The following is a 23,900-nucleotide window of genomic DNA, read 5'->3' as shown; positions in this document are numbered from 1 at the left end:
AAGATGAAATCACATGCTCTGGTTATCAAAGGTTCTAATAATTCCAGATCTTCTATTCCACTGACCTCCCAGACTTTGCAAGAATAAATCACTTAATATCTATCATTCTTGGTTTCCTTTTCTATAAAATGTGAATTATGGACTACATCAGTATTTCTTATATATTAGAGTTGTCATGAAACAGTAAAAGAAGCAGAGGCTGAACCAAATTCAGGTTGCCATTTCTTTTTTAATAAGGACATAAAATAACATATACAAACTGCTATCTCTAGTTACAATCTTTCATTAAAAAGAACATTGTAACAATAAAAAAGATAGAAAGGCAAATTCAAAATAATGAATTCCTTCATATAAATATATATGTGGTTTAAGAAAAAAATGTACAGGGAGTTGGGTGGCTCAGTCAGTTGAGCGTCTGACTCTCTATTTCAGCTCAGGTCTTAATCTCAGTGTCCTGGGATAGAGCCCCAGGAAGGGTCTGCATTTGAGCAGGGAGTCTGTTTGAGGATTCTCTCTCTCCCTCTCATTCTGATCCTATCTCCACTCACATGCACCTCTCTCTCTTCCTCTCAAATAAATAAATCCTAAAAAAAAAAAAAGAAAAAAAGAAAAAAGTAAAGAAAAAAATTACATATTATCTTTTTCCCCCATTTTCACCATGGACTGATAAAAATTTCTTGAATGTCTAAAATCATTCCATGAACCTGTGCTTAAAAATTAGTGAATGAAATGATTTCTACTGTCTCTTTCAACTATAAAACTCCATCTATATCCTTACTTTGATATAATATGTTAAGCAAATGTAACTTACATTACATTCCATTGTGTCAATTAAATGTAATTTACTTAATTCATTGTAATTAAAATAAGTTTAAAAAAGTTAGGAACAAGGGGAAATATCTCCTAGTGTTCAATGTAATACTTCACCACAACATATTTAAATACATACTATACACATTTAAGAATTTTTTAGGGGTGGGTGGGTGGCTCAGTCGGTTAAGCATCTGCCTTCAGCTTAGGTCAGGCTCCCAGGGTCCTGGGATCGAGCTCTGCATTAGGCTTCCTGCTCAGCAGAGAGCCTGCTTCACTCTCTCCTTCTGTCCCTCCGTCTGCTCATGCTTGCTCTCTCTGAGTCTCTTTGTCAAATAAATAAATAAAGCCTTTAAAAAAAATTTTTTTAAAGTTCCTGTGGGAAATGACAGTGTCATTTGGGTCTACTAAAGCATCATTCTGGTTGCACAAACTAGAAAGAGAAGTTGCACTGTTGTAATACCCATCTTTATCTTAGAGACCAAGAGTCATTTTGCAAATTTGTAGTATCATTTCCCTAAACAACTTAGGACCAAATTACTTCTGTTCCTCAGTTCTACTTTTTTGTGGAGAGAGAAACACAGCTCTTGACTCTATTTTTACTTTATTTTTTTAAGCACTGCTGACAGAGTTAAGATAACTTTTTATTATACCATGTATAACTATGAAATAGCATTAACAGGGGAAGGATGTAATAAATTAGACATCTCTTCATTTTAGAGAGAGAAGATGGAAACATCATTGGTTTTCTTTCCTCAATTAAATATGTGTGAATCAAAAGAAAAAGCTTTTTTCAAGTTAATACATGGTTCAGGAAAAGAAGAAACAAGCAAAGAAGCGAAAATCAGGTAAAAATCATTATTTTTAAAATCAGTTTTATACTTCTAAAAACATGATTGATGTTGAATATTTGTTAGCACTTATTTTTAAAGTATGTGGTTGAAAATATATTGAATGTAGTGTTACAACTGGGAAAAAGGTCTTTGTTTATTAGGAGTAAACATCTGTTAAATCTAAAGTGTTGGGTTTGTTTTTGTTTTTTTAAGATTTTATTTATTTATTTGATGGAAAGAGAGAGAGAGAGAGAGAGGGAGCATGATCAGGGAGAAGGGCAGAAGGAGGGGCAGAGGGAAAAGTAGATCCTCCCCAACCCCCACCAAGCAGGGACCCTGATGTAAGTCTAGATCCTATGACATCCGGATCATGACCTGAGCCCAGGACAGATGATTAACCAACTAAGCCATCCAGGCTCCCCTAAAATGTTTTTCTCTTTGAAAAAGTGCAACAATTTTAACCACACAGAACAACTAGTGACAATCTTAATTGAAATATAATCTCAAATACTTTACAATCACTGAGGGGAAAAAAGCAAAATATATTTCACATACGCTATCCTAATTCCTCTGCAAATTGAATGAAATTCACTAGGAAAACCATTGTGAGTGTATGTGTGGGGGGTGAATGTTGGCGAGAAAAGGTGTTCAGGTGATTACCAATCCCAGATTTATTTGACAGTTAGAAGGAAATATTTTAATTGTCATCCAAATTGTCCTGAAGCTAACACTTTTTCATTTTCAGAGCTAAGGAAAAAAGAAATAGGTTAAGTCTTCTTGTGCAGAAACCTGAGTTTCATGAAGAAACCCACTCCAGTAGATCTGGGCACTTGGCCAAAGAAACAAGGTGAATAACTTTTAATTATTTGAGGGAAGATTTTGCTGATTCTATCATTAAAGGTTTAAGAAAGAGGAAATTAGGGATTTCCATTTTATTGGAAATTACACAGTAATATAAGGAAGGTTAGAGATCTTATTTCAAAAAACTAGGAATATTCCATAAAATTAAAACACTTTAATGACTTAAATTAAATAACCTTATAAAAATTTAAAGGTGCGCTTTTAAAATTATATACCTGTCAATTTTAAATGATATATTTTACTCCTTATAAACTGATGAAATACTCATTAATTTAAGAGTTTCACAACGTAATATTGTCATAGAGGAGAGCTATTCATTTCCTCCCTTAGTAGTTTGAAAAAATGCCTCTAGGTATAAAAGCAAAAAGCCTGAAAAGGGATGTTTTGTCATTTTTAGCCATTCAAACAGAAAATGAAGTGGTCTTATGTACTTATATACTTAAATACTAAAATACAAATTTTTCCAATAATGAAATGACAAATATATTCAACCTTTTAAATTGTTACTATAAAATATTTGTTGTATTGCAAGTTTTTAAACATATTTCTTATCCCTTTAGAAACTCATCAGCCAAACTTCCTGTGTCTGTTTAAAAAAAAAAAAAAAACTGTTGCATGTTGTGTTAAGAGCTTCAAGGAAATTGCAGTTAAAAAAAAGTTTGGCTAAAAGTTACTGTTAGTTTAGGTTCTTCTATTTGCTGAATTAAACTGGATATGCAGAGATGAATAAAGAAAAAAATAAAAAGATAATTGACCTGATCTCTTTTTCTTTGTTTTTAACCTGACACATGATTAATTTTAAATAAAATAATTTATACACTTGGGAGAAAATATTTAATGTTATTTTAACATATTGTTTGATAGGCAAAATCAATAAAAAAGTTGACAAATGTTTTTGAAGTTTCGAATGTAAATACAACTTTCATTACATAGTAATAAAAGAAGAAACCCTATGACTGAAAAGAGCAGTGTTAAACAGTGTGTTAGAGCAGATCCAGAAACAGACTTTCTGCATACTCCATTACAAACATTTTGTTTCTTGAACAGAGTCTCCCCTGAAGAAGCAGTGATATGGGGTGAATCATTTGACAAACTGCTTTCCCATAAAGGTTAGTGGTGTTTTTCCCCAAATGCTTTACATTTTAATGGATAATTATGCAAAGTGTGCACATAACTATACAAAACAGGCTGTTATAAAAATGTAGTCTGATTAGTAATTTACAGCAATCTGAGTTTCTGATCAAGAGAAATAACTAAATAATAGAATAGTAAACAAATGGAAAATTTTTTAAATATTCTGATTTTACTAAAAATACTTATTGTGGTTGAAATATTACCTCTTTGTGTTGTGATTAATGGTTTCACATTTTTTAATTTATTGATTCTTTTAATGAGATCCTTCATTTAAAAATACCTGATTACATATGTTAATTTTATTGATCTAAAATTTAAAGTAGTTCTTTCATTGGAAATTCAGGTAACCATCATGAAAATACTTTCTTTTCAAATTTTGTAAATATTTCACTCTTCATATCAATCATCTATTTTTAAAGTAGAATTTTGTAGAAGAGCTGAGAATCAGGTGGATATTTACGATGGAGCTTTTTAGGTGAGGTGGAAGATGAGAACAAATATTAAGTCCTTATTTGACTGTTCAACACTGATAAGCCATGATTCAGGACCGGCTTCCTAGATTGTTTCTCTCTCTATCTATCTCCCCCCCCCTTTTTTAAATTAATTTGACAGTTTATTATAAGGAAGCAAATGTCTTTTCATCTCTGGAGGCTCAAACCCATCACATCACCGGATAACTATTAAGTGTTTAAATAATATAAACAAATTTATTTCTAGGAAAAGTTTAGCCCACTGTTCCTTTGAGATCTGAGCTCTGATTCTCTTGCACTACATAATGGTTGCATAGTCTTAGTTAATCTTCCTACTTTCTCTGACTTTCAGCTTCTTCAACTGTAAATGGAGATAACAATGTCTTTAGTTCCAAAAGGAATGGATTTCTCTCAGGATTAAGTGAGATGATGAATAAGAAACCAATAACCAACCCTACACAAGTGTAAATTATTACTTCTATTATGAAAAATAATAATTATCAGCAATAAATTTATTTTTTTGAAGACTTTATTTATTTATTTGACAGAGAGTTAGAGCACAAGTAGGCTGAGCGGCAAGCAGAGGGAGAGGGAGAAACAGGCTCTTCATTGAGCAGGGAGCCTGATCCAGGACTCTATCCCAGGACCCTAAGATCAGGACCTGAGCCGAAGGCAACCCCTTAGCCAAATGAGCCACCCAGATGCCCCTCAACAATAAATTTAATAATCTTTTCCTATTTTCCAGTTAATTCCCAACTGGGTGAAATAACTTACAAGGTAAAATCTCAATTATAAGAAAGATATAAGCTGTATTTATTTATTGAACTTAATAAATTGGTACATAATAATTTCATCTTACTCTCATGACCCATACAGAGAGAAGAAAGCTTCAGCAAGGGTAATTAGCCCTACAGAAAAATTTCCCCCGGCATTCTGTAATCATTCTGTATTACAAGTAGTCAAAACTGAATGGAAAAAAATTGAATCTGCTTCTCTCTCTAGCTTCTCTGCTGGTGGAAATATTAAAGAACTGTAAAATAGCAGCAATTTGAATCACGAGGGTTCAACATGATAATGAAAGTCAGCCCCACTGACCCACTTGGACATTATTATCATTGCTCTTGATCAAAGTGCTAATTAAATTATATTGAATTCACAAAAAATTATGTTACTAGTATCCTTTTAATCAATCCCTCCAAAATCCAATTATTTTTTATTGCAAAGCTTATTGTAATATTAAATTATAAAGCATATAATAATCAGTTAAAAAAGTCTTTTGGTTGCAATGGTTAAATTCAGTTCATTTCTACTGTCTTGACTCCAGGCAAACAAAAAAAGGAAGGAAAGATCTTATACTCATTAATACACACACACATACACACACACACACATGCACATATATGCACTTCAAGAAAGACTTTACAGTATCAAATTTTACAAAATTCCCCTGTGGTTACATGAGTACGTTTCTTAAATTCTGTATGTCATGTCTATATAAAGGAAAAGGAAATTGTATTAAATTTAGCCAAATGAGAAATGCAGTGATAAATCAAACTAAATACAAATCAAAATACAATAGATATTTGATTATTATTTTGAACAAAAATGGCTGATATTAAAAGTAATATATGCTAATTATTAGCAACTTTAGAAATGGAACCACAAAATAGATGGTTCTTACTCTAGATTTTAGGGAGTTTAATCAAAATTCACTAGCTGGACAAGGAGAGAGGCCATCCAAGTGCAGAACCAACATAAGCATGGGGGATTAACCAGTGCAATTTATTTAGGGAATTAAAAATAAAGTAATTCTTTGTTGTGAAACAATTTGAAAAAAGAAAGGGAGGCTTAGGGTGACAGACAATAGACAGATGAGACTAAAACAGAAAGAGCATGGTTTTAGCTATATTCCACAGAAATGACAGAATCCATGGAGTGTTTTGATAATCTGGCTATTTCATCCAAATTTCATCCTTCAAATGTAGTTTAGCTCTTTTAAAAATTAAAAAAAAAAAACAACCCACAGATGATAAAATCCAAGAAAATCTAAACAAAGTATGGACTTTAGTTAATAAAAGTGTATCAGTATTTGTTTATCAATTATAACACGTACTTTGCCAATATGAGATGTTGTTAATAGGAGGAAACTTGGTTGTGAGGTATAAGGACACTGCACTGTCTTCATAACTTTTCCATAAATCTAAGTCTATTCTAAAATAAACTGTTCCTCTTGTTTCTATACAGATATTAGCATACATCCTTATTTATTGACAAATTTGTCTGAAATTGTGAATCATAAAAATTTTTAAATTACACATACAAAATCAATGATTTCTAAATGCTATATCAGATTATATATGATTCATAATCACCAATTTCAAATGTACTTATCAGTCTTCTTATTAGTTGACTTTATAAAAGTAAATGTTACCAATATAAAGTTAGCAAATCAATTCTAGTGGTATTATGTGTATGTGTATATTGTGTGTTTGTATACATATATGTATATGGTTCCACATCAGATATCTTTGAAAGTAAAATAATTCTGCTGACTAATATATGTTTGAAAATAATTAGCTAAATAGTTTTAAAAATGCTATGTAACTTGCAATGTATCGTGTAACCTTTTAAAAATTATTAAAAGAGATTATACGGATGTGTTTCAGGATTTCAACAGGCAGAAGAAAAAATAACTCCTGAGCTGAGAAAAAGGCAGGAAAATGGCTAGAGAAACACGAGATTTTGATATAACTTGGAAAATAAACCAGTTCACTTTCACTGGGGCAGACTAGTGAACAAACACATTGGAAAGTCAAGTTGGGGACAAAGTTCAGAAAGTTTGTTAGAAAACTGATGGACAGAAAAGTAGAATTCTATACATGTACTATGGACTACCTACAAGATTGTTACAAATATAAAAGCTAACCTCAACGTAAGGGCTATTTTGGAAAGAAAGACGGATGAACTTGGTGACTGATTGAATCTGTGTGTGTATTGTGAAGTGAGATGATGAAGAGATGAAGAAAAAGGATGAGCCAAAAATCTCTAGATTTTATTCCATATTAATAGGAAGGTGACAGTGCCTTTTACAGATGAAAAAAAGAAGTGGGAGCACAAGATTTGTGAGAAGATAACAGGTCAGAGTTTGAACTTATTTAGTTGCTGGTAAACTTTATTGAAAGTTTTGCAGGGTTTTATAGGGACACACCTAGAATATTTAAGAGTACTTGATTATAAATAGAGATTTTCTAACCATCACATCTTCAATCAGTTAACTAAAGATGTGTGAAAGAGGATGTTATTTCCTGCAGGGAGTCTCGGTAAAGAAAATATTCCAACTACTACATACCTGTACATTTTCTGGTCATTGCAAATAATTCCAATTTTTTTTACCTTTTCATTAATGAATATTTGCTTGGACTTTTTTGCAACCTGTATTGTGGTTCTACTAAACTTGATTCTGAGAATAATTCATAATGATGAGGGAAGTAGGATATGTAGGTCATGGCTCCCCCTTGCTTTAAAAATATAAACTGATTATACTGTGGAAAATACTTACTACTGACTTTGAATAAAGCCTGCAAGGAAATGAGTACTTCACTTTTGCAGAAGGAAGTCAGTACTTCTCCTTACACGTTTTACCCTGTGGCTTTTCAGCTTGCTCTTCCCAATTTTCAATTACTGATTTTCTGCAAGATAAAGAATTCCAGTGTTCTGGAAAGTGAAATTTCTGAATCAGGCTGACCCATAACTAACAATAACTAACACTCAGTTTCTTAATCTGTCTCAGGATAAAAGTAAGTAAAATCCAGTCTACATTATAAATGGATCACATAAATACATCGTTATTGCAGAAGTAACCACAACATTCTGTGTCAGGTCAAGAGCTATGAAGCCAAATATTTAAGGGGGAAACATGCAACCTAGTAATACTGTACTTGGGTTGCCAACCTGAGAGTTTCTTGACTTTTTGTTTCATTTGATTTCTTGGAGTCAGAAAAATTCTCCAACAGATGCCAGAGTTTCAATTTAGAAACATGCAATCACAAGCATTTCATATTTGTATGACACATTGAGTCAGCTTCTTCCAGTGTGAATTCTAATCCCAGGTTCCATCAAGTACTTTTGGCAGCTGCATTCACCACTGCTGCCTTCTAAAGGACTGTTTGGTAAGTTACTCCTTCTGTGTGCAAATGGTTCCGTTGTGACCTGACTTAATGTAGCTGCCCAAAGTAAGAGAAACATGAAGTAACTAAGGTGCTGGGATAATCTTGCACAACATGGCATGTTACTTTTTAAAAAGTAATTTACTTAAGCCTTTAAATAAATGAACTACTTTTCCTTCATTATTAATTCATTTCTTGAATCAGTACTTACTCTTCCTTATTATATATTCATATTTTGCCAACTGAGCCCATTCACTTCAATTAACCCATTATCAGCACGGGACATAGCACTTTTCCCACTGTTAGTTCTGTGACTTCATTCTGAATGTCTATATGAAACTCAAGACTAATCATGTAACAAAGTTCTTATGCATATCCCAGAGCACAGTGGCTCGCACATAGTTGACACATATTTTGTGCATTAGTAAAGGACTATATATTAAGAAGCATTTATTTTATTTTTTTGAAAGTTTCTATTTGGATTCCATGCAAATTGATTTTCCTCTGCTGCTCTAAACAGAATAAATAACCCCCAGAAATGTCCTTCATTAGTCCTTGGGTTATAAATGCCTGTCTTGCCTACCCATTGACTTTCATATTCCTCAGCAGCAGGGAGTTTGTTGTTTGATGGCAGTTTATAACTTTGAACAAAAAACATCTGGGTTCTATCTTCTGCACTGTATTTTACCAGCTGTAAACTTAGAGGAACTTAACTTTCTTTTTTTTTTTTCTTTTGCTTTTTCCAGTGTGCAACTTAACTCTTTGTACCTCAGCTTCATCTGTAAAAATGGGTTGCTCCAGTAGGGTTGACATGAAAATTAAATGGAGCTGGGCCAATAAAAGGCATATAGCAATGTGTCAAGACCTTAGCAAACACCTAAAATGTCTATTATAATTAATATTACTGCATTTCAGGGGCGCCTGGGTGGCTCAGTGGGTTAAGCTGCTGCCTTCAGCTCAGGTCATGATCTCAGGGTCCTGGGATCGAGCCCCGCATAATACAGTCCTCATGTTCATACTAGGTGTTTTATAAATAAAAGGTGAAGAAAGTTATTTGTAATATGTAACAATTTCAGTTGCCTGACATATGGATGATTCCTTTTAGATGTTTAGTGAAAAACACTTTATTATAATAGAGATCTGTTAATAGGAAAAGTAATGGTCATTTTCTCCCAAAATTATAACTTTATTAACTCACTTTAGGAATAATTTGGCATTTAAAAACTGGTCAACCGGGGTGCCTGGGTGGCTCAGTGGGTTAAGCATCTGCCTTCGGCTCAGGTCATGATCCCAGGGTCCTGGGATCGAGCCCTACATCAGGCTCTAAGCTCAGCAGGGAGCCTGCTTCCTCCTCTCTCTCTGCCTGCCTCTCTGCCTACTTGTGATCTCTATCTGTCAAATAAATAAATAAAATCTTAAAAAAAATAAAATAAAAACTGATCAACCATACTTATACATGACATATGGATAGCAAAACTTGAAATCAGAAAGGTTTTTTCCTTCACTTGGGTCAATGTGACTTTATTTACAGTCCCAATAATGCTTATACTTAATTTCCTCTTTCCAAACTAGGTTTAATCTGGAACAGACTATTGTCTCATTGCAAGACTGCAGGCATTTTATTTTGACTCTGAAACATACATATTTAGGTATTTGAGGAAAATCTACATATCAAAATACTTCAAAGAATCTTTACCCATTTATATTTCCCTTCTACATTTGGAGAAAAGCACACTACACAGCATTAAGAAATAAACCTTGATTGCATGGAGCACTGGGTGTGGTGAAAAAATAATGAATACTGTTATGCTGAAAATAAATAGATTAATTAAAAAAAGAAAGAAACCTTGAAAATCAAACACAAACTCAAAAATAAGAAAAGTTGTTAAATATCCTACATTGATCATTCTTGCTTATTCTCAGTGATTAGAGTTTGTAAACTCATTCAGGAGCTGTTTGGCACTAAGACCTCTTTAAAAAGGTGGTGCTTAACAAGTTCTGACTTGCTTGTCCATCTTAAATGATAGCTTCTCAAATTCTTGTAGCCTGACCTTTGCTTGTCTTCCTAGTTTCTTCACAAACATTTAACTAGCACCTGTTTCTCAGGATTAATTTATCGAGAAAAAAAAAATCTCCCCTTAGTCCAGTGAAAACACCAATGGAAGGAACAGTGGGATAGAGCTGCATGATTCTTTTGTCATGGTAGCAGTTGAAATCATCTCATACTCAATACTTTGCAAGTGTCTATGGGTTGACATGTCATTTTCTGTTTCTGTATCTCTAACATATTTTTAAAAATTGCTTACGACATAAAAAAAAATGGTGCTTCATGAGAAAGAGGACAAGTTCTATATATAGGAGAAATAAAAAATATATTGGTGAAATGTAAAAATATATATGGGGAAATAAAAAACATAGTTCGAGGATTGTATTAGTTTCCCCTTGCTGCTATAACAAATTTCCCTAACTTTAGTGATTTAAAAAAACACAAATATAGTACCTTACAGTTCTGTAGGTCAGAAGTACAGTATAGGTCTTATCAGGGGAAAAAAAAAATCAAGGTGTGATTGTCTCTTCTGGAGGGTCTAGGGCAGAATCCCTTTCCAGGTTTTTAGTAGAATTCGATTCTTTGCAGTTTTGGACCAAGGTCTCCATTATGTTGCTGGCTCTAAACTCAATACAATTCATACCCTCTAGAAGCCACCACACTTTTGGCTCATGACCATCTCCTTTCATCTTCAAGGTCAGCAATAGTCCTTCTCATGTATCTCCCTGACCCACTCTTTTGCCTTCCTCTTCCACTTTTAAGGACTCATGTGCTCAGACTGGATTAGATTATCCACCTAGATAATGCAGGGTACTTTACCCATTTCATGGTCCCTAACCATACCCACATCTGCAAAGCTCCTTTTTCCTATGTAAGGTAACATGTTCGCAGGTTTTGAGAATTAGGGCATGGACATCTATGGAGGGCTGTTACTGTACCTACAACAGAAAATGTTGCCTTCCTAAGAAAGATATACTTCTACAACTTTGTTTGTTTGTTCGAAAAGTGAGATCTGGGGAAGTTGAATTTATCTGAATCTCAGTTTCCTCATCTATGAAAATGAATATAAGGCATATTCCTAGCATCTATTGTAAAGGTTGAATACGATAGTGTATATAAGCAGCACTTAGCCCTCAGAACCTCTCTAAACATGTTATAAATGCAAGATCTCTCAATTTCTGTAATTCCACTGTAGATATTCATTCTTCTTGCCTCACTCTGTATGGAACATTTTATATTAGAAGCCATCACTGACCATAAAGAATCATTCTAAAGAGTAGTGAATATAAGAAATGAGCATAAATGAAAATGAGTTGAGGAAAGAAAGCTATCACTTTATTTCACAGTTCTTTTAACCATAATGTTAGAATGTTTGCTTCTCCTTTCATACATTGCTAAATTTAAGTCTTTAAGTCTTTTTGTTTAGAATTTTTGCATCTCGGATCATGATGGATATTGGTCTATAGTTTTCCTTTTCTCTCTTTCTTAATATTTATTTTGTTTCTGAGGAGGAAGGAATATCAGGTTTTGGTATTAAAATGATGTGGAAAGTATTCATCCCTCCACTGTTTTCTGGAAGGAGTTGTATAAAATTAGAATACTTTTTCTTATGTGTTTGATAAAATTCACTAAATCTGAACCCAAAATTTGCTAGGGGGAGGGGAGAATATTTTTATTATAAAGTCAGTTCATTAATTGGATTAAGTTCATCAGATTTTTCACTTCTTCAGTGTCACTTTGCGTAGGTTTTTTTTTTTTATCAATTTTCCCATTTTATTTAAGTTACATTTATTGGTGTAAAACTGTTCATAATATTTATTATCTTTGTGATATCTGTCAGATATGTGGTAATATCCCTGCTTTGCTTTATACTATGAAACAACCTTGCTAGGGGTTCTATTTTACTAATATTTCCAAGGAACCAACTTTTTTTTTTTTATTTTTTTTTTGGAACCAACTTTTTGCTTTTGCTAATTTTCTCTATGTTTTTTTCTTTTAATGTAGATTTCTCCTCTATTTTTATTATTTTTCCCTTCTACTTACCATGGCTTTAATTTGTTCTTATTTTCAAGCTTCTTAAGGTAGAAACTTTTATCTTGTCTTTATACTCTTCTTTTTTTACTAGTATAGATTTACATGCAATAAATTTCCCTCTAAATACTATTTAAGCTGAACTCCTCTAATTTTGATGTGCTGTACTTTCCTTATAATCCAACTATAAATATATCATAATTTCTCTTGTAATTCCTTATTTGACCTATGAATTTATATGTGTTTATTTCCAAATAGCTGGAGGCTTTTGTAGCTATGTTACCAGTATTAATTTTATTTTAAAACCCTTGCGGGCAAAGGACATACTGTATAAAATATCATTCTTTTGACATTTAGATTTATTTTACATCCTACATACCATGTGTCTATCATGGTTATTCTTCCTTATGCTCTTGAAAATGTGTTGGGCAGAGTGTTATATAATTATCAATTAGGTCAACTTGAAAAATAGTGTTAATTTTTTTAATTTATTAATTTTTTTTAAAGATTTTATTTATTTATTTGACATACAGAGATCACAAGTAAGCAGAGAGGCAGGCAGAGAGAGGCAGAAGCAGGCTCACTGTTGAGCAGGGAGCCCAATACAGGGCTTGATCCCAGGACCCTGGGATCATGACTTGAGCTGAAGGCAGAGCTTTAATTCACTGAGCCACCCAGGCGCCCCAATAATGATAAATTTGATATAACCTTATTAATATTGTCTACATGTTCTATAAATTTATAAGTGAACAGAATTAAAATCTCCAACTGTAATTGTAAATATTTCTACTTCTTTCAGTTCTGCCAGTTTGCTTCATGTATTTCAGAGCTCTGCAACTAAGTCCATATATATTTAGGATTATTATTTAGTAGTAATAGTTGACCACTTTATAATTATGAAATGGAAATACTCTTTATTTTGAAGTCACTTTGTCAGGCCACATCAGATTGTTTTTACACAGATTTCTTATGCTAAGCACCTATATTGTGTATCATTTTCATTTTTTTTATTTAGCCGTAGTATTTTATTTTTAACATATGTCTCTTGTAGCCAATATATAGTCTAGTTTTAATTTTTAATCTGTCTAATGATCTTTGACTTTTAATTGGAGTATATAGTCTATTTAAATGTAATGTTATCTTTGATATAGCTAACATCTTATTTTCTGGTTGTCCCATAATTTTTCTGTTGTTAATCTTTACCTCTTTACTTCCCCTCAGATTAAATAATTTCTATTCAGCTCTCTTCCACTTGACTCACCCTTTCTTATGTAGTCTTTAACTTGTTGTAATGTCCATTCAATGAATTTTTTACCCTAGTTTATTCCAATTCTAGACTTTCCAGACTTTCTAGTTTCGGTTTCTCTGCTGAGTTTTTGCATCTAATCTCTCAGTATGTCTTTTTTAACATTTATGTTCCTCAACAAGTCAGTAATAGCTTTTTTCTGTCCTTGTATGCTATTTCAAATATTTTGGATACCTTGTTGTCAGTTTCTATTGACTCCTTTTGTTATTAATAATGGTCACATTAGGCATTTCTTTCATGCCTAATAAATTTTTTATTGTATGTGAGTATAAAAGAAGATAGAGGAGTCTAGACTATGTTGCCTTCCTTTAAAGAGTTTTGGATTATTTTTCTGGCGGCCCATTATATCCCCCACAGATCCTCTTTATTTTCTCTGGCCAATTTGATGCTTTGAAACCATCTCTTTGTGATTTGCCTCAATACTAGTATTGCCTCAATACTAGTATACTAAAGACCTGTGGCTTTAGTGTAATGTTTGTAACAAAATCATGATCCTTGTGGAGCCACAACTCCAAAGTTTGGTGGCAAATTAGACAAGAGTTTTCATCCCATGAATCTTAAAAAGTAGCGTGAGAAATACAAGTGAACAAGCAACTACAGCACAATGTTTTAAGTACCTGAAGCTTAAAGTGTGAAAAAGATAGTGGAAAGAGATGAAAGGCACTACTGGAAAATATTAAAAAGTAAAGAAACATGATGAAGTCTGTATATAGAAATATACTATTGACTAGAATGTCAATAATAAACTATGAGGATGTGGAAACAAGGGTTACTAGAGTAAGGGTCACTCTTACTCTAGGTTGTCAAAATAATTTATTTAAGAAATAATTCTGCTCTAAATGAAATAAATTTTTAAAACCCACTTCTTTATGTTTTTCAATGGGTAAATAAATAGTAGTATGTCATTATCTTACTTGTGATATTTTATTAGAGTTAACCCTTAAACAACTGAGCTTTGAACTATACAGGTCTAATTACTCTTGGATTTTGTAAGTAAATACAGGACAATACTTTAAATGTAGTTACCATTAGATTTTAACCTAACCTTTTCTCTTTCTTGTGATTTTCTTATTAGTAGTTTCTTTTATCTGGCTTACTTTATTCTAAGAATACTGTATACCATACACATAATATGCAAAATATATGTTAATTGACTGGTTAATTGTGATAGTTCATGTCAATAGTAAACTATTAGCAGTTCAAGTTTTTGAGGTGTCAAAAGTTATAAGTGGATTTCTGACTGCATGCAGTGTGGGGTTGGCACTTCTAACCCTCGTACTATTCAACAATAACTGTATAGTTTTGCAGAATGCTACATTGGTGGAAACTAGATAAAGAGTACATGGGATCTCTATTCTCTCCTACATGTGAATTTATAATTTTCTCAAAATAAAGGTTTAATTTTTAAAAAATGTGTATAAGCCAAAAGAAGTAGAATATCATAAAAAGTTCAATGAGCACTAGTTTTAAAGTTAATTTGTCTTAGGGATGAATTTTGATTCTGTCATATTCTAACTATGTAAACTTTACCTGACTGAGCCTTAAATAAATGATAGTCATCAAGACCATTAACATCATCATCATCAAAACCCACAAAGTATAATACTATGTGCCAGTCACCATTTTAAGCACTTTGCATGTTTTTTTTTTTTTTTTTATTTTGAGGGGTGTACAATTTTGTGAATATATTCAAAACTACTAAAATCTTTATTTTTTTTATTGTGTTATATTAGTCACCATACAGTACATTATTTTTTGATGTAGTGTTCCAGGATTCATTGTTTGCTTACAGCACCCAGTACTCCATGTAATCCGAGCACTCCTTAATACCTATCACCAAGCTAACCCATCCCCCGACACCCCTCCTCACTAAAACCTTCAGTTTGTTTCTTGGAGTCCACAGTCTCTCATGGTTCTTTTCCTCTTCCGATTTCTGCCCTTCATTTTTCCCTTCTTTCTCCTAATGTCCTCCACGCTATTCCTTATGTTCGACAAGTAAGTGAAACCATATGATAGTTGACTTTCTTTAACTGACTTACTTCCCTTACCATAATCTCCTCCAGCCCCATCCATGTTGATGCAAAAGTTGGGTATTCACCCTTTCTGATGGCTGAGTAATAGTCCATTGTACATATGGACCACATCTTCTTTATCCATTCATCTATGAAGGGCATCTCAGCTCTTTCCATGGTTTGACTATTGTGAACTTTGCTGCTCTGAACATTGGGGTGCATATGGCCTTTCTTTTCACTACATCTGTATCTTTGGGGCAAATACCCAGGAGTGTAATTGCAGGGTCATAGGGTAGCTCTATTTTTAATTTTTTGTGGAACCTCCAAACTGTTTTCCAAAGTGGTTGTACCAATTTGCATTCCCACCAGCAGTGTAAGAGGATTCCCCTTTCTTCACAACCTCTCCAACATTTGTTGTTTCTTGCCTTGTCAATTATTGCCATTCTAACTGCTATGAGGTGGTATCTTAATGTGGTTTTGATTTGAATTTCCCTAATGGCTAATGATGATGAACACTTGTTCATGTGTCTGTTAGCCATTTGTATGTCTTATTTGGAGAAGTGTCTGCTCATGTCTTCTGCCCATTTTTTGACATGATTATTTGCTTTTTGGGTGTTGAGTTTGAGAAATTTTTTATAGATCTTGGATATCACCCCTTTGTCTGTAGTGTCATTTGCAAATATCTTCTCCAATTCTGTGGGTTGTCTCTTTGTTTCATTGACTGTTTCCTTTGTGGAGCAGAAGCTTTTTATCTTGATGAAGTCCCATAAGTTCATTTGCTTTTTCATTTCCCTTGTCTTTGGAGACGTGTCTTGAAAGAAGTTGCTGTGGCCAAAGTCTCAGTTGTTACTCCCTATGCTTTCCTCTAGGATTCTGATGGATTCCTGTCTCACATTGACGTCATTCATCCGTTTAGAGTTTATCTTTGTGTATGGTGTAAGAGAATGGTTGAGTTTCATTCTTCTGTAAAAAGCTATCCAATTTTCCCAGAATCACTTATACTTTGCATGTTGTAATACTTTTAATTCTCCCCTCTCTTGCTTTCTTCTCTCATGGTTTGTTTGCTTTCTTTAATGATATACTTGGATTCGTTTGTCTTTATTTTTTGCATATCTATTTTTTGTTTTGATTTGTGGTTACCTTTAAGTTTTCATCTAATATCTAATGTCTATAACAGTCTATATTAAGTTGATGGCTGCTTACATTTGAATGCATACTTTACTCCTCTCCCCCACCCTCCATGTTTTAGGTATTTGGTATCATACTTTGTATCCATTTATTTTGTGAATCCCTTAACCAATTTTTATAGATATACTTTACTGTTTTTATGCTTTCTACTTTTCTTATTCCTACTTCTGGTCTTTCCTTTTAATTCAGAGAGCTCCTTTTAACATTTTTTTTGTAGGAATGATTTAGTGGTCATGAATTCTTTTAATTTTTGTTTGTCTGGGAATCTCTTTTATCTCTCCTTTTCTGAATGATAACCTTGCTGCGTAGAGCATTCTTGGTTGCAGGTTTTGTTTTGTTTTGTTTCTTTTAGCACTTTGAATATATCATGCCAGCCTGCAAAGTTTCTGCTGAAAAAGCAATTTATAGACTTACAGGGCTTCCCTTGTATGTAATTGTTTTCTTGTCTCTTGCTGCTTTTAAAATTCTCTCTTTATCTCTACTTTTTGCCATTTTAATGACTGTGTGTCTTGGTATGGACCTCCTTGGATGATTTTATTGGGGCCTCTCTGTGCCCCCTAGATCTGGATTTCTGTTTCCTTCTTGGATTTGGGAATTTTTTGGTTATCATTTCTCAAATAAATTTTCTTCCCCCCTTTCTCTTTTTCTTCTGGGATCCATATAATGAAAAAGTTATTACACTTGATAGTGCTGAGTACCCTAAGTCTATTTTTCCTCTTTTGTACTGTTCTTTCATTTGAGACATATCCCCTGTCTCTTTATTTTGTCTAATGGTCTGTGTCTGTTTCTATGTTTTAGGGAAGTCAGCTACATCTGCTCTTATGAAGAAGTCCTGTGGTTTCCTCTAGTGCAATGTTCCCAATTCCCGAGAACCTGGTACTTCAGGGGTGTCTCCTATGTGTGTTATGTGCTCTTCTATGGTGGCTGAGCCTGGGGTGTCTGGCATGAGGGTCTGTTTCTCTCCCCTCTCTGTGCCTGCAGTGTCCCTCCCTCCTGCACACAGTCTTGTGGATCTGCATTTAGCTGTGGAGAGTCTGTTCTGCCAGGCCTTAGGTCATTCTCCAAGTTATTTACACTTACATGGATGCTATCTAGTTGTATCTGTGGGGAAAGGTGAAGGTTTTCCTACTCCATCTTTCCCAGAAATCAATGTTTTTAATTGTTTAAACAGCCCGATCAGGTAGGTGTCATGATTATGTTAATTTTAAATATTGAAAAACTGAGGCAAAGAAAGAAAAGTATTCCACTCAGGACTACATAGTAACTTGCTAAACATGAATTTGAACACTGGCCATCTTCCACAAGATACCAATGTCTAATATTGATGGAGCTCAGAACAGAAGTAAAAATGGAGACCCCATACTAAATATCTAAATGCTTAAGAGCAATAAGTCAAGCTAACAAACTGTTAAAAATACATATTTCATCTTATTATTTTTATAAATGTACTGTGTAACCATTAGGCTTAAATATAAAATTCTCAGACTTTACACAGTTCTATTAGCAATATGCCTACCTTCCTTCTCTTTCTACTCATGGTTCAATTCCATACTGTGAAAGTCCTCTTTGCATATTTGGGTAGACACCTCAACTTTCAAATTCAAGTCTTATCCTAAGGGTACACATACTTTTGAGTCTGTGTGCCTTTAGTCAATGAACTTAGGGAAGAGGACTGTTCAAACCCTGGTAACATAGAGCTTTTAGACAGGGAATTCCAGGGTCCTGAGTATAGAAGCATAGTCTAGAAGTGGGGGCAGGGGGATTGAGGGGAGAATGGGCTCCAGGTGGAATAGTTTCTTGGTTCCATAGAATAGCCCCCACATCCCTGAGGAAGGCACTGAGGAAAAGAGACCCAAAACAAGGTCCAGAGTAGGAGTTTGTCCCTTTTGCTCAGGTCCATGTATGATAGGTCTATGTAGGATAATTAGCCTCATTTCAACAGGATTAATACTTTACATAATTGTGAAGATTACAGCTAATTTATATGAGGTCTCTCACATATAGTGTCCAGAAGTGTGTATCTTCACTACATTAGAGGGAAGACATAGCTATTCTGTTAATATTTGCAGTTATACTTTAATATCAATTAATATAATACATAAGGAGAGGTGGGTGGAGAGATGTGTTGGTATTAACATGAGGACTTGTGATGAACACTAGCTGTTTATGTAAGTGATGAATTACTAAATTCTACACCAGAAACCAATATCATACTGCATGTTAACTAACTGGAATGTATACATATTTGGAGGGGGAAAATCACATAATCCAATTCCTCAACATTAATATTCTATAGTTAAAATATATCACTTCTTTTTCTGGTAGATGGACTGAAGACTTTTACCACATTCCTTAAAACTGAATTTAGTGAGGAAAACATTGAATTTTGGATAGCCTGTGAAGATTTCAAGAAAAGTAAAGACCCTCAACAAATTATCGTTAAAGCAAAAGCAATATATGAGAAATTTATACAGAATGATGCTCCACAAGAGGTACAGTAAAGATAATTGTAAAAATTTAAAACTGCTTGAAAATTTTTTGAGAGACTCTGTCTTTATCAAGTCGGTATCCTCATATATTCTATCAGAAAGGTCAAGATTTTCTTGAAGCAAATTCAGATATTTATATAAATTCCTACATATGAACAAAATGCATTGTAAGGCTTCGCTATGAAAGTTAAAGTGTAACTGAAATCATTCCTTGGGGTTATTTTTATTCTAGACTAAGAGTAAATACAATTACTTGCAGTCTTTAGATTCATTCACTTATCCATATTAATCACCTAAGCATAAGCAATGTCTTAGCAAAACAATTTCTATAAGTGAGGAAGGCAAGACAAATTAAAAAGTTTGTATAATGTACCATTTTAGTGTGAGCTCATCTACCTATGCAAAGTTTTGATTGCCCCAAAATAATTATTCCTCCATTTTAAGATAGGCTAAAGAAAGTTTCATAATCGATAGATGAGCAAAACCTAATTTGACAATGGTTCAAGTGAAAAAATAGTCGTGATTCTGGCTGCAAGCACAGTGTGAGATAATTGTGTGATACAACTGCTGAAACTATAGCAATAAAATTATACAACTAGCAAATATTACCTGACTGCCCTCAAAAATAATTTAAATAGAGTTTCTATATTTATATTATGTGTTCAATAAATAGTGTTTCTTTGCTGAAATGGTAGGACTGGTAGTATACCACTGTTAAGAGTTCTGTTTCACTATAAATTAATATGTCCATGAGGTAGCATTGTTTATATGGATATCATTTTACATGGAATGATGATTGTTTTTCTTGTATCAATAAGTCTCAATCTGTTCTGTGTTTCAGTGCTTTATTCTGTTTTTCCCAAGGCCAATTTTATAAACAATTTTTTAAAAAGCAGCTAGTTGTATAGTGTTACCCCTGAGGGAAAAGGAAGGAACCCCAAATGAAAACTTAACATCTATCAGAATCAGATATAGCGGTAGTTCTCTGATAAAAACCACTAAAGGATTTTTTTATCTTTAAAAGATATCCATTTTTAGCATATACTTGCCTGTAAGAAAGCATCATAATAAAATGAAAAGAGCACGGGGATAAAACAAAAGCCCTGCATGGAAATCCCATATATGCCCCCAAGTCACCCTTTGCCCTCATTCAAAATAATTTAATTTCTATGAAGTTTCATTTCCATGTTGAAAATGGGTTAATCTGATGGTCTTAATGATATTTACAATATTTCATTATTCTAAATCAGCAGAGAGTGAGAAGGACCAGGAGCAAAGGAAGAGAAGAGCCAGATGAAATGTCACCCCAGAGTAAATCACTGGATCCTTAGACTTATAACCAACCAACCAAACAAACAAACAAACAAATCACAAAGCAACCAAGTACTTTATGCCCACTCCAACATTGGATCAGTCCTGCACTGTTTGTTTTTCAAAAGTGTTTACTTAAGTAGATTGACCATAATCATACTTTTTGTTATTACTATCATCCAGGTTAACCTTGATTTTCACACCAAAGAAGTCATTACCAAGAGCATCACCCAACCTACCCTACACAGTTTTGATGCTGCGCAAAGCAGAGTGTATCAGCTTATGGAACAAGACAGTTACACACGTTTTCTGAAATCTGACATATATTTAGACTTGACAGAAGGAAGACCTCAGAGACCAACAAATCTTAGAAGACGATCACGTTCATTCACCTGTACGGAGTTCCAAGATGTAAAGTCAGATGTTGCCATTTGGTTATAAAGAAAATTAATTGTGTTCATTTTGGTGGCAAACCTTTAATCTGCTTTTAAAATATAGCATGTTTACTTCTAAAAAATGAGTACATGTTTTAAAATAAAATGCATTGTGTCAAAGGATTTTAAAAATGGAAATCAAAACTTAACATTATGACAACACATACTATATCTGCCAATATATTCTGTAAAGCCTCCATTTGACTTAATTCCAGTCATAATCATAAAAACATATTACTTAATGGAAAGAAAGTAAAGAAGTAATAAGAATGTGTTATAAGACCATAAAGTTGAGTTAAAGTTAAGCTTTTGCAAAATTGTCTATACTTAGACCATATATCTACTTTGGATAATTTTTCTACATATAAAAAAAGTTAATGTTCAGATATTGTATATTCAGAACACATTTTCCATAATGACAAAGACTCTTTCGATCTCAGTCATAGAGAGTAGAAGTGATCTGGTTCTTATAATAGGAGAGGACAATCATTGTTCTTGGGTTACTAACCCTGGTTCAAGAATAAACAATGTATCACTTCTAGTTATAACCCAGAAACAGGATCTTTGGGGAAGACACATTCACCTCTTTAGAACTTCCAGGTTAAACATGACCCACATTGATAACTGAAAATGGGATCGACATTTGGGTTCATCCTTAAATGAACAGAGGCTTACCCAGTAAGCGGAGCACATTTCTAGTAGTCGTAGAAACCTGACCATATTATATACAGCTCCAAGGTTGGGACTCGGAGCATCTTCTCATCTGCTAGCAGAAATTGCTACTAAAGTAGTGGGCAATTAGTAGTTTGGATGAGGCCCAGAGGAGGTTTATCCCAGAAGTAGATAGGTTTCTTTTTTGGACTTTTAGGACTGGGATAAGAATTAGAAATGAGAGGAGGTAAGAAACAAGGAGTCCAAGACTCGGGAGACTTGTGCATCTGCTACATTGTATCCTGTAAATAAAGTACTTCCCCACTGATAGTTTTTCTTCCAAGTCTCATTGAGTCATTTAATACTATATCATTCAAATAAGAGTATGTAGTAAGTATATATGTCTCTGCTTTAGGGAAATATTTTATTTTAAATGTGTGTTGCATGTAAATGTGTGTATTTAAAGATGCCATACATTTGGCTGTGGCAAATGTTATTTTAGTTGAAATGTAAAATATAAAAACTGCAGATCACCTATAGTAATAAATATTTTTAACTTCTTCATTCATACAGTTAATGTTTGTTTGGTCACTAAGTGCTCTTGCTGATTGTTGATTATCCATTCTGTCATCAAACTACACACAGACATATTTTCTTATTTTAGAATGATATTGGGATAGAAAGAATTAAAGTGTTTTGTCACTGATCTTAATGCTAATTCAATTCTTTATACTGTTATAAATATGAAAACAAGGTATCATGAATTTCAAAAACCAATTAAGAAAGTGATGTTTAATTTTTCTTTGGCTGCTTTGTATTTTCTTTTTCTGTAGAAGTGTCTTTTCAAAGAGGCTGATTGCTTCATGCACAGTTATGATTTGATATACAAGCTTTCTGATCTCACTGGAAATATCATGGGCTGATTAGGATCACAAATAAATATTATGCAGCTTTTTCATTTGTAATACTTTTCCAATATCTTGTTTAAAGAATTCAGTGGGACCCTTCAAAAACATAGAAGGACTTTTTGATGAACTTAATGTCTGACTTCAAAGAACTTGTATCCATGGAAGGAAAACATGGTCACAAACAGGAAACAAAATGAACAATTAAAGAAGTTAAAAAGCCAAGTAAAAATGTGCAGACAATACTGAGCACTGGCTGAAGGCATTACAGAAATACAATGAAAGCTGGAGACCTTGAGAACCTCAATGCTTGGACTACCTAAACAGATGTGTGTGCTTCAGAAATTCATTTACGTTTGAGCATTTTTACCTTACACATTTTTTTAAATATAAAGGCTCAGCATTTCTGATTCTAATCCTCTATCCTCTATGGTCTCTACATTTTGGTCTCTAAGTAGACCACCTGATATTCTCCGAAGCACCTCTTGATTGATACGAAAGCAAGGAAAAGTATGGCAAATAAGTATGGTTAATGAAGGAAAACTTCAGACTAAATATTAATATGAGATACTGATCTAATAGTAAAGTGTAATTTTGTAGAAACCTTAGACATAAGTGAAAGGAAAGATACAACAGGAAATAGAGCTTACATTTTTTTAACCAATATCTTTAAATGGATAGAAGATAATTTGGAGTATCTTGAAGCTCATAAACAAGAGTCAGTACCCATGCTCTCATATTTTATACATGATAGAAGCTCAATAAATGACTATGGAATCAAATGGAAGCAAAAGGAAGCATTATGACGAAAGCTCACATGTCAGGAAAGAGTAAAGGCATACTTTTATCTGAATGTGGCGTATATTTATTTGAATCTGGCTCTGCCACTTATCCAGTATAGTATATTGGTAAGCTTCCTAATTATTTTGAATTTCAACTTCTCAGTTATAATATTGAAGTAAAACATTTACAGTGATCCTAAGATGATTAAATTTAAAAATGTTTGTAAAGTACCAAGTATATATTGACTTAGTGTGTAAACAGAAATATGGGAATTATTCTTGGAATTTAAATATCATATTTTAATTATAAATTTTCCTAATTTTTATGTTAAAATCAAATAAATGTCCTTTGAGAATAATGAGCTTTTCTTGGATAAATATGGAGATAACTCTTGCTCTTACCAAGTCTTTTATCATTTTACCCCACATAGAAAAGTAAATAATGACATTTAGCCACATAAAAATATATT

General features: G+C 33.3%; 1 protein-coding gene across 1 annotated transcript; it reads left to right on the top strand.

Moving 5' to 3' along the window:
• Positions 1-1,312: 1,312 nt before the first annotated feature.
• Positions 1,313-22,708, top strand: RGS18 (regulator of G protein signaling 18). Its single transcript, XM_032318610.1, has 5 exons — positions 1,313-1,658; positions 2,389-2,490; positions 3,552-3,613; positions 19,184-19,350; positions 20,842-22,708. Exons 1-5 carry the CDS (start codon positions 1,540-1,542, stop codon positions 21,097-21,099), a joined length of 708 nt encoding a protein of 235 aa, XP_032174501.1. The 5' UTR covers positions 1,313-1,539; the 3' UTR covers positions 21,100-22,708.
• Positions 22,709-23,900: the final 1,192 nt, after the last annotated feature.

Source organism: Mustela erminea, chromosome 17 (genome assembly GCF_009829155.1).
Source record: "Mustela erminea isolate mMusErm1 chromosome 17, mMusErm1.Pri, whole genome shotgun sequence".
Lineage (NCBI taxonomy): Eukaryota > Metazoa > Chordata > Mammalia > Carnivora > Mustelidae > Mustela > Mustela erminea.
Note: the sequence above shows the minus strand (reverse complement) of the source record. Positions and strands in the feature narration are given on the sequence as shown.

What these genes read in the sequence shown, in the direction of transcription:
- RGS18 (XM_032318610.1), top strand. Translation starts at nt 1,540, where the DNA reads ATGGAAACATCATTGGTTTTCTTTCCTCAATTAAATATGTGTGAATCA. An exon ending in AGCAAAGAAGCGAAAATCAG is followed by an intron (nt 1,659 to 2,388) that starts GTAAAAATCATT and finishes TTTCATTTTCAG; the next exon opens with AGCTAAGGAAAAAAGAAATA. An exon ending in CACTTGGCCAAAGAAACAAG is followed by an intron (nt 2,491 to 3,551) that starts GTGAATAACTTT and finishes TTTCTTGAACAG; the next exon opens with AGTCTCCCCTGAAGAAGCAG.